This window comes from Polypterus senegalus, chromosome 2 (genome assembly GCF_016835505.1).
Source record: "Polypterus senegalus isolate Bchr_013 chromosome 2, ASM1683550v1, whole genome shotgun sequence".
NCBI classification, from domain to species: Eukaryota; Metazoa; Chordata; class Cladistia; order Polypteriformes; family Polypteridae; genus Polypterus; species Polypterus senegalus.
The window spans coordinates 133,643,247-133,655,607 of NC_053155.1; the positions used below are offsets into that span (position 1 = coordinate 133,643,247).

The 12,361-nt window shown below is 38.2% G+C and overlaps 1 protein-coding gene across 3 annotated transcripts in view; it reads right to left on the reverse strand.

Annotated features, from left to right (window-relative positions):
- adprhl1 (ADP-ribosylhydrolase like 1) overlaps nucleotides 1-12,361 on the reverse strand; it is a 121,859-nt gene that overhangs the window by 69,911 nt on the left and 39,587 nt on the right. For all 3 annotated transcript variants that reach the window (XM_039744648.1, XM_039744647.1, XM_039744649.1), the window contains exons 3-4: nucleotides 7,189-7,314; nucleotides 780-920 (exon numbers count right to left, since the gene is read on the reverse strand). In XM_039744648.1, coding sequence (XP_039600582.1) covers nucleotides 780-920; nucleotides 7,189-7,314 — 267 coding nt within the window. The remainder of the gene's footprint in view (nucleotides 1-779; nucleotides 921-7,188; nucleotides 7,315-12,361) is intronic.

The window sequence follows — 12,361 nt, forward strand, 5'->3', positions numbered from 1 at the left end:
ATGTGTACACCTACGTTGCCGATACTCCGCACCATGTCCTTCTTTTATGCTTGCCACGCGCCTGTTTCTTACTTTGCAGCACTGCAGCCACCAAACTCCTTATGCTGAGATGAAGCATGATGGGCAGCAGGCACGTGCCCCCACCCAAGAGCCCTTCATATGGAAACATGCGCCAGCCTGACAACCCATGGCCGCTCCACTTGTGCAAATAACAAAAGATTTTTTTTTAATAAGGATGGTGCCTGCAAATAAATACAAAAACGGATCAAAGTACTTTCAAAATTTATTGGCTGGCATTTCCACACACTGACAAAGATCAAATAAGGTCTTTCCTAAGAAAGGCTAAGCAATCATCAAACTAGTTCAAAGGGCAAAACCAAAGTCCTCCAGGATGTCTTCCAAATCTGATGTCTCATCTGAAGTCTTTTTCTTTTAATTGGAAGCTACAAAATGAAAGCCACCCTCTTATATCATGGCCACCAGAATGTCCTAGATTACATGGTATGTGAATCACCTGCCTATCAACTATGTAGTATCACAACAACCAAAAGCTTCAAACTGACTGTGTCCATGCAAATAAATATACAAAGCGGTGGCACAATAACAAAACAAGTACACAAAATGAACAATATTAACAATCCAAGATGAATTCAATAATGTATGAAAAACAAAAAAAAAAAACAAACTTCCAGAATAAATATAATAATAGTGATTGGATCATGTGACTTCCTTGTTTAAATAACTTAAAAACAATTGTGGTTCAGTTGACGGAATCTTACCCGCCATATGACGGATTGTCTTTCGGCAATAATCTTCAGCTACTGGGACAACCTTCATCATCTCACGCCCCCACTCGACGAGTGGCTTGCCCTGCAGTGCATAGGAAGCAAACAGAGCTGTGCACAGAGAGCCTAGAAAACCTGGAACAGATACACAGAAATAAAAAAAAAAATCATAATAAAATAGAGAAGTGCCAGCAGTGTAACTCAGAGGCAGAAAAAAGCTGACAATGTTATCTGTAAGGATTATCTGATTTAGCCACTTGCCATGCAGAGATCCCTTGTTATTAGGCTGAAATGGGAGAAGCAATCCAGGATTTAAGCTTCAGTTGCCTGTTTTTGTTTTTTTGTAATCTAATTCTATGTGATTGCCTTTTAAAAATAATGATTATTAAGTTTAATATTAAATATTCTGTAATGCTCATAGGGCGGCGGTGATAAGCTGTGTGTGATTTCATACAGACTGTTAACTGCAGCAGTAATGTTCCAAGTTTCTTTTGCAATACATTTTAACAATACCCCTCAGTAGTAAAAAATCTAAAAATATCAGAAGCCTTACAAATGAATGATGATCGTTGTGTAAATCGAGCTCACAGCTTTGGTTATCCCATTGTTTTCCATTTTTGTTATGTCTAATGAAAATAAATAACTGGTTATTTAGTTTCACTTATAACACTATGGCGTCTGATTCTCACAAAAACTCAAACCCGTTCGAAGATAAACCGAGACAAATGTGATCAGCATTGTGTCCTTTTTCAGTATTTAAATGATTGCAAATGATTCACAAACACAGTTCTGGCAGGATCAGCTGTCGTGGGCAATGCAGACCAAAGGCTACAACCTGTTGACTGATTTCACTGTCGGCCTTGTTTGCCACATAGAGCGCTGCTAAAAATATCACAGATAAAAAAGTGGATGACAGCTGCAAGCTCCTACTCTTTTTGTAATATTACTTGATTTACTACATATTCTAATCATCTGTCCATTCACTGTCAGAACTACTTAATCCAACTCAGGATCACAGGGGTCAGTGCTTATCCTGAGAGCCTGCCCTGGTTGGGATGCCAGTTTATCACTGGGTGCACACATACACACTCTCACTCTCACTCTCGCTCACACTGGGCCGGGTTTTATGGATTTGAGGGAAAAAAGCTAACACAAGTATGGAGGAACATGCAAACCCTACACAAATAGTGACTGTACTACGTAAGGTGGTAGAGCTAGCAAATGCACCACCTACATATTTAGACCCTACATGAGCCGAACCATTTCGATTTTTAAATAATCAAAACACAGCACTTTTGAAAATACAACACATCTAGATCATATACCACCTGTTGACACACATGAATATTTAGTGTAGGTAAGTGTAAAATGTTACAGTATAGTAAAAGAAGCATTTAATACTATTACAATAGGAGCAACAGTGGCCTACAGGGGGCAAACAGAAAAAGGACTTTTTATTTGAACATTAGAACAATTTTCATGAGAATGGGTTAACAAGGTCCAACAAAGCTCATCAATTCTATTCACCTAATTTCTAGGAAATTATATCAAATCGGGTTTTATTAGTCCCTAAAGTTCTAGTGTCTTGCGGACTACTTGGTAATTTATGTATTCTCTATGTGAAGAATAACTTTCTAATGCTAGTGTGAAATCAACCCTTGACAAAATTCCATCGATGCCCTTGTACTCTTCTTGAAGAAATAATTTAAAAGTAACAACCTTATTGCAATCTACTACTTAATCCCATTTATCATTTTAAAAACCTCAATCATGTCCCCTTCTAATCTCCATTTTTTATGCTGAAAAGGTTCAGCTCCTCACAGTCCTGTAGCCAGCCTAGTCGCTGTTCTTGAGCTTTCTCTAGTGCTGCTATGTCTTTTTTGTAATAAGAAAATCAAACTGTACACAATACTCCAGGAGAGGCCACACTAGTGTGTTTTATAGTTTAGGCCTAACCTCCAGTGACACATCGTGCTATATAACCGAATATCTTATAACCCTTCCTAATGGCTTTTGTAGACTGCGTGGACGTGTAATGTAACAAGTCCACTATGCCTCCTAAATTCTTCTCATGAGGTAGGATACTTTCCAAGATTCAAACCTCACATTGTATATTCAGATCTAACATTTCTTATTCCTATGTTTAATAACTTACATTTATTTACATTAAATTTATCTCAAGTCTGCCTAAGCCTGTATGCTTTATAAGTACCTCTGTAACAGTTCAATTAATTCCACATAATCCACACTTTATTTAGTATCATCCGCAAACCTAAATTTTATAACCTGAATTCCGAAAGTACATAACACTTCCAAAAATGCCCACTAGAGAAAGATTTACTGTCAAACCCCAGCCTAAATATAAAAGCAAATGCAGAATCTTTATAAAATGAAAGATTTATTTTCTCAGAATGCTCTGTAACAAACAAAGTTCAGTAGAGCACAAAAGGAGATGACTGTACAAAGGCAATTTGATAGCAAACAAGGTCCTAATACAACAACCCAATGGTGAAATCAAGAAATAGAGCAGAAGGTGAAAAAAATCCAGAATATCAAAAATGGCACAAAGCACAACAAAGACACAAGAACTTACCAACTCCAGAGGGCATTCTTAATGAACCACAAGGTACTTTGGAATACCCTCTGCCTTTATAGGGTGGAAGACGGTGTTTATGACGGTGATTGGCAGGTGGCCCCGCCTCTTGGGGAGCCACCATCAAAACACATGGAACATAACACAGGTATACATACACAGACAAAATCAAAAACAAAGAATGATGCATATAATAAACAGAAATAAAAATGACACAATAAACGCAGATGAACCCCAGCTAAGTGTAGAATCCTGGCTGAGACATAACATTAAACAGCATATGATTTATACTCCTATTATGATAATCTCTCTATTATAAAAAAAAAAAATCTTGGAAAGAGATGAGAAGTGATTTTCACGGAAAGACAGTTACACGTCCCGTGAGACAAGGCGTGGTACACATGTAGAGCAGGTTAGAGGTAATGGAAGTACGAAAATTCTCAAAAAAAGGATAGTAAAGATCAATTAGCGCAAACAAATGGAAATTATTACTTAGTGAAATAACGCAACAACGAAAAGAGATTGAATATATTGGTCGGATTTAAACTTTAAGTCAGAGACTTGTAGATTGTCTAATTCATGTTGCCATCAGGGAAAAAATAGTGTTTCTTCCCAATGAAGAGGTGTATCCGTGAGAATTAAAAGATTCCAAAAACGTTGGCACAGCAGACATGCAGAGCAGGTTAGTGATAATGGAAGTACAAAAATTTGAAAGTCTCAAAAAAGGATAGTAAAGATCACATTAGCGCAAACAAACGGAAATTATTACTAGGTAAAATAACGGAAGAGCGAAAAGAGATTGAATATATTGTTTGGATTTCAACTTTAAGTCAGAGACTTGTAAATCGTCTAATTCGTGTTGCCAGCAAGAACTAAAAGATTCCAAAAACATTGCCGCGGTTTGAAGTCCCATGAGACAGAGACTTTTAACATGAGATTCTTTCAAGCCACGCCATACTAACAACCTTTGGAAGCAAGTCCCATGAGACGGTGACTTTTGCCATTAGATTCTTTCAAGTCACACCCTACTTACAACCATTTTCAAACAAGACCACGGTCATCTAATCTCAATTGTGTGAATGCTTTTGTCAGACACACTTCCTGCTCTCTCAGCTCTTATAAATTTTATCAGGAAAATAATTTTAGACGTTCTAGATGACACATCAACGATTAAGCAAAGAAGAAAGAACATGGACAAACATTTGAAAAAGCCGTTTAATTTTTTAGAGAGAAAAAAATGATATTCACTCATAGGCAGTTATACATTGCATTGTCACGATGTAAGTCCAAACACGGAACCAAAATTCAATGCGATCTTGAAGAAAAGTTAATTCCAAATATTGTTTATACGAAATTTTTAAAGTAAAAGTGAAAATAATGCATATGTAACAATTCCCATGAAAATAACAATCTCTTTAAATTGTATATCTGGTTAACCAAACCCAGAGGTGGGCGAGCAAAGTGAGCAGGGGGCGGAGCCCACTAGCTTATTTACAGGGTCAACCAAATCTGTTTATGTAGATCCAGATCATCTGGAATGCTTTGATTTATGCAGGGATGATGATTTTTCGGGTGATTTTCTATGTAATAAACCTAGTAAGTTAATGCGTAATGAAAATTACATAATTAGATCTGGACCACCCTATATATTAAAATGGAAATTGCCCCCACACTGGACTAATGAAGGAGGAACACCACTGTTAACATCACTAAAGTCAGAAAAAGTTAACCTTCTGCTTATAGTGTTGAAAACAATTTTATACCCAACTACGCACAGCACCTGGAATTGCTTCTTCATTTAGTTTAATGACTAAGTTCTCATGTGGGACCAAATGCTTTCTGAAAACCAAGATATATAATATCATATGCACCGCTCTTATATCCCTTTGTTGCTTTCTTATACAATTCTCGCATATTAGGTCAATGTCAATGTGTTCCTCTCTACTTGTTGAGAGAGAAGCAGCAGCTTCTGCTTGAAAGCCTTGATTAGGCTGTGCATATCATGTGCAAAAAGAGCTTTGCCTTGTAATTATCTATTCAATTAATTTATAAGTGCAGTCACATCAACAGCAAATGCTAAATCTGATAGCCACTCATTGCTGCTTAGTACTTGTTTATTTAACTTTTATGTAGTTTGGCATTATATTTCAATGTTATGTTGCATTGTGTCTTTGTGGAGCTGGAGAAAGCATATGACAGGGTGCCTTGAGAGGAGATTTGGTATTGTATGAGGCAGTTGGGAGTGGTATGTATGTATGTAAGAGTTGTACAGGATATGTACGAGGGAAGTGTGACAGTAGTGAGGTCTGCGGTAGGAGTGACGGATGCATTCAAGGTGGAGGTGGGATTACATCAGGGATCGGCTCTGAGCCCTTTCTTATTTGCAATGGTGATGGGCAGGTTGGCAGATGAGATTAGACAGGAGTCCCCATGGACTATGATGTTTGCTGATGACATTGTGATCTGTAGTGATAGTAGGGACCAGGTTGAGGAGACCCTGGAGAGGTGGAGATATGCTCTACAGAGAAGAGGAATGAAGGTCAAAAGGGACAAGACAGAATATTCGTGTGTAAATGAGAGGGAGGTCAGTGGAATGGTGAGGATGCAGGGAGTAGAGTTGGTGAAGGTGGATGAGTTTAAATACTTGGGATCAACAGTACAGAGTAATGGGGAGTGTGGAAGAGAGGTGAAAAAGAGAGTGCAGGCAGGGTGGAGAAGAGTGTCAGGAGTAATTTTTGACATTCGGGTACCAGCAAGAGTGAAAGGGAAGGTCTACAGGACGGTAGTGAGACCAGCTATGTTATATGGGTTGGAGACGGTGGCACTGACCAGAAAGCAGGAGACAGAGCTGGAGGTGGCAGAGTTAAAGATGTTAAAATTTGCACTGGGTGTGACGAGGATGAATAGGATTAGAAATGAATACATTAGAGGATCAGCTCAAGTTGGACAGTTGGGAAACAAAGTCAGAGAGCTGGTCTGGACATGTGCAGAGGAGAGATGTTGGGTATATCGAGAGAAGGATTTTAAGGACAGAGTGCCAGGCAAGAGAAAAAGAAGTCTAACAGAAGGTTTATGGATGTGGTGAGAGAGGACATGCAGGTGGTGGGTGTAACAGAGCAAGATGTAGAGGACAAGAAGATATGGAAAAAGATGATTTGCTGTGGCAACCCCTAACAGGAGCAGCCAAAAGAAGAAGAAGAAGAAGAAGAAGAAGAAGCAGATATGGAATGGATCCCCAGGGAGGACATCCCTACTTTCTTTATGGCCTAGAAGTGCTTCCTGGAAGACATGCAGTGGCACCGGAACAAATGCTGGGTCAGACATAAAAGGAGCCCACTGCCTTACATCAGGCAGTCAGAGTCAGAAGGCAGCAAGAACACTCAACCAGAGCTAGAGAGGAGGAAGAATTTGCTTTGTTTTGGGTAATTGTGGTTTATTTTGGAGAAGTGATTATTGGAAAGGAGCTTTGTGTAAATAAATACCTTTATTTTATTCATATAACATCTGGTGTTATACTTTGTCTTGGGATTGGGGCTCTCTGTAATGATTTGTTATATAAGGTTAGAATTAATTCTAATGAAGTGGCACAACTGTGGTCACATTATGGACTGTTCAGAATTTGTGCATTCTTCTCATATAAGAGTTGACTATGACCAATGCCTTCAATAATTTTGAAAACATGAGTTTAGCTTGTTTTTTTTTAAATAAAGAGAAAGCAAACACTTAACTAAGTATTACAAGATGTTTTGATAAAATAATATTTTTAACATTCATAGTATGAACTGTGTTTGCTTTCATGGGTTTAGTTACCAGTAGGATGGTTGTGCGTCATTCTTCCCGCTTCAGTGCTTACTTCCACCAGGGTCTCCAGCCTGTCTGGCTGCCAGTAGCGCATTCCTATACACATTGCCTTTGTGGATGCACCAAATCCTGACCCTAAATAAAAAAGATAGAAAATTACAAGAATATCTCAGTCTCAGGTGTAGCACAAGACTGTGAAAGAACAAACAGTAAAACAGTAACTGGAACCAAAAGAAGATGGTACTGTATACTAACATTTTTAAATGTAAATAAATTGAATATCCCTTGTGCATTTTGAAATGGTAATAATTTTGGATGTACAGAAGATAAAGATTGACTAAAGAAAAGAAATTTACATGATACTTTTTTTTGGCAAAAGATGTTCTTCTTCATTGTCTTTCTCATGAGATTTTGTAGTGCCTGCACAATTGACATTTTAATCTCTACCCAATTCTATCTGTCTGTTTGAACCTACTTTAATCCACTACTTGTGTCACGATTTTGTGTTCTTTTTTAATTTTAGTTCAGGTTCTGCTTTTTGTATGTTCTTAGATTTTTTCTTCCCATATGAACAATGGAGAAATCTATTATTTGTATGTGTGTTCACCTGTAATGTGAAAACCACCTACTGTGATTGCCATGTCTCTCTGTCTGTCTGTCTGTCTGCACAAACCAATTTTGTTGATATTTTGCATACTTATTTTTCAAGGAAATGTGTCACAATAGTTCAATTTTCATTGCTATATCTCATATACAATATGCTGTATGTAGTTTTGAAATTTCAACACCTCCAGTTTTAGATCATCTGTAAATATTCATATTTGTCTATCTTAAAAGAGAGAACCATTCTGTGAGACATCAATTATGAAGTAGTTTACTGTTTAAAATTTACCTTGAGAGAGGTCACTTTGACTTCTATATTTTGTAAATTTTGCTATTTTACTTATACAATAGCCACTGATGGCAAAACGGAACCTCAGTACAAGTTAGTCAAATGCTGGGTGCACACAACTCACAATTCACTGCTGTTTAAGGTATGTTAACCATAAAATTGGTCAAGGAGACAGTTTATGGGCTCAAAAATGTATGTTTCTCAGCCGAACCATGGGATGGCGCAGTCCAGTAATACTCTTTCTTCTTTTCCCTCTCTAGACTCTCAACAGATCCCATCTCCTAATGATGACACCTCCACCTATGTTTCCAACATATATCTCCACCATCTTGCCTACCTATGTCAGTTTCCTTTTGAACTCGTTTTAAAGATGTCATTTTCCTTTGCAAATTCTCAAGAATACGGTGTACAAATTCCCGAAACCTTTTTCTTTATTGCTGCCTATTACTGCAGTGGTGTAGTCGGCAGGATTTTTGTTTGCCATGTCAGAAGAACAGGACCTTACAACTGTCTGGGACACACACCAGGGCTACAGAACTACAAAGACTCAAGATACAGATGCAGCTCAAGTTCCATCCCAGATGTTAATGCCGTTGCAGAACAATGGTGATATTGAGTCCAATTTTCTCATCTTTGAGTGTATGGCTACACGTCACCACTGGAATGTGTGTGCAGTGGGCCAGCAATTTGGCACCGTTCCTGAAAGATGAGGTGCAATGGACTCATCGAGTAAGGAGCCTTCAATTGTAATATGCTCTGTAATATGTTATGGGGTCTCTACAGATCAGCAGGTGAGGTAATGCCAAGAGTGGTGGTTTGACCCTTAGCAGCCATCCCTTCTGAGAGCATACAATGTATCGGGTAAGGGCTGCCCTTGGCTGCAGCCAAATATTAACAATTCAAAACATGTCCTTGAGCCAGTGGCTTGCAACCTATTTATAAATGGCTTATATGAACATGGATGCACTAATTGATACAGTGGAGTGTCATAAGGTGGCTGACCTATGTCAGTTCTGTATTGAACTCATTGTAAAAGCATCATTTTCTTTTGTATATTTTCAAGTATACTGGGTACAAATTCCCCAGATCTTTTTTGTTGTCTCTACCTGTTATTACAAAGTAAAAAAGGCAAATGTCACTTATCTAGAAATGAATGTAAGACAAAAATGAATTTTATAAGAATCCTCTATATATACGTTACACTGAAAACAATCATATAGCTGCTTTATTTGCACATTATAATTATTCAGTATTCCTCTGACACTATCATTTATCAGCAAAGCTCAAGACTGGCTCTCCATCATAGTCCAAAGCAGACAATAATTTTTCCTTGAGACTACAACTGATTTTAATTCTACTGTGTGGATACGTCTTTGAAAAATGTTTTGTTTGAAAAATCTGAACTACAATTAGTCATTGATCATCTCCAATCAACAACTAACAAGAGGACTGCAATCAATGCGTTTTTTACATCACTTGAATTAGAATCTGCTCTTCATGAAAGCTACTGAGCCACCACAAGCCTGCTTGGGCTACATTTGTAGCTACCGGTACATTTTGATTTAATGTCCTCTACTAATGCATTCTGTTACTACTGTTATTTTGAATATGACTCACTGTTACAAAAGCATTTAATAAACAAAAAAATGTATACATATATCTGAATGTTACACTGTGCATACATTTTATAATTTATTTGGATTTAAAAAGGTTTTGCCAATCTTAGAATTATGGTATCCAACTTTTATAATTTTTTGTGCAAATTCCTGTACTTTTTTTATCAGGGTTATAACATTTTGAGACCCAAGGAATTCAAATATGGGCTTTAATTTTGTCCAGAACTTGCTTTGAGAAAGTTCATTTAATCCTGTTTTGTTGTGACACCATTTTTGCTTTAAATTTAGGCACTACACTTTTAAGTTTCTGTTTCTGCCATCTCCAAAGCGATCTTGCCCAGAATTTCCCAGGGTGTGCTCATTTGTGGTGTCAATCAGGCGGCAATACGAAAATCACCCCTGATGTTTCTAGGGTATTTGGGCTTGACAGATAAACCTTGTTTCGCTGCATTAATACATCATTATTTAGTCCTACAGGTTTTTTGAAATCCCCACTGTTGTTTTTGATTCCGAATTTTCTGATTGTGTTTTGGCTTTGACGAAAAATCTCCTTGACTGCCATAACTCTTGCTTATTTACAATTCCTTCTTACTGTCTTTTGTGAGTCAGTATACTCAACAATATGTCATGTCTTGATGCAGTGCCATCATTGTTATTTGTGGTTGCCACCATTTTGTTGGTATATGTGTACCGTTATTCATATGTGACAGCCAGAAGTTGTAATATCAACATTGCAACGCTGTACAGGATAGTGTCCTGGTTGTCCGAGATTCTGGATAAAAAATAAAAAAACTTTTTGCTGTGTTAGTAGTGTGTATGCCTAAGGGTTTAGACATTTTTGCATGCTTGTTCAGTATGATTTCTATTTTGCATATGGGGCTTAATTCTTCTGTAGTTTTGACTATGGTTTTGTTCTGATTTTCTTCCTTATTCATTTTTTTCTCCAGTGTTTTTCAACAAATTTTCTTTGTTATTTCCCTGCCTTATTTTTTGAACATAAGGAAATCAAGTTCATTTTAAGGATGGTAAAAACATTATGCATCTTGACGCATCACCATTTCATGTTTCACTGCAGGAGTGCTAACATTTTGGGCTTAGCTTTGTATACTCATTGTAGTTATTGTATAACAACCAGAAGTTGGAGAATGTGATGTCATCAATACAATGGTAAAAAGGTCAGTCCGATTCATTTCCAGGTTGTCCAATATATTGAATAAATGCAATACTGTCTTATGTGTTTAGTAGTAAATTTGTGGTTGTTTGAACTCTTTAGGGTGGTTTTCTCTTGCAGATGGCTCTCCTTCCCCTTCTATGTCCAAAGACTGGACTGCAAAGCCACTGCAGCTAACCTTCCCAGGAAGGACCTTGGCTCTCCACCCCACTTGCTGGCATTGCATGACCAGTCATGTGTATTTGGTGAGCTCCCTCTTCCAGATTTTCTTTTTATGGGACTGTGAGCTCCGCAGTCACCCTTTGTTTGGTGGCCTCAGACAAGATGACAAGGTCTAGTCACAAGTTACTGGCAGAGATGTGAGTGAGGAGCTGCAACTATCATTTGAGGTCCACCAGCAAATCAAAGCTGAGTCCAAGGTGCCTGCTAAGGTTTACACTGAGAGTTTTGGCTGATTGCCTGCTCTCATTAAAGTGATTATCTGTTTGGAGAGGTGGGAACACTTGGTGGGAACAATTCTTGCACTGATAGCTTCAGCCATAGCCTTCAGGACCTGATAGATAGATAGATAGATAGATAGATAGATAGATAGATAGATAGATAGATAGATAGATAGATAGATAGATAGATAGATAGATAGATAGATAGATAGATAGATACTTGATGTTTTCATCCGGAACAAACCTCAAAAAAGTGCTTTGGAGCAGCTGCTGAGAACACAGTATGTTCCTATATCTCTCACTCGTAGCATAGTGGGTACACTGGAGACCCTGCTTTGCCCCATATGTGCAGGTTTTGATGAGGTAGGTAGTTCATGATACACTGCCTGGTTGAGGGATTTTATTTGGTATTGTTCTGATTTTCTTATCTCAGCTCAGGGCACCTTCATCTCGACTGTATTCTCCTTATTATCTTATTATTTTGTATCAATGTATTATGATCTTTCCTCCTCAACTGCCCAAGCTGCTGCTCCTACCTCTCTTTGATGGTTCTAATTTTGGTATTCTCAAAGGAACCTAGTCTGACTCATCCTCATGTCACTACCCCCACTAATCCTGTGTGCCTCAGCCCGTTGAATGCCTCCTGTGCCCTCTATTTTCTTATTTAAGGTCCTGAATGGCATCCTATCTCTGGTCCACATGATCTTGGACTCCTCCTCCAAGGGCTTGAGATGCTATTTGCCATGGCCATAGAGTCCAATGATGCTTAGGCTCTTTGGAAATCCCAGTATTCTTCTGAGGTAGGTGCCCACTTTCCTTTCCAGGATTTTGACTGTGGAGACAGGCACACCATAGACAAGAAGTGGCCAGAGTAGCCTGGGAAGAATGCCATGCTGACACAGCCAAGCCTTAAACTTCCCTGGTAATCAGGACTAGTCTGTGGCTTTCCAACTCTGTACAGGTTGTATGAATAGATGCAATATCCTTCAACAAGCTTTTGAAAACCTTCCTTAACCTCTTGACAGGCTTCTCTGAAATACTTGGAATATTTATACCATCAATG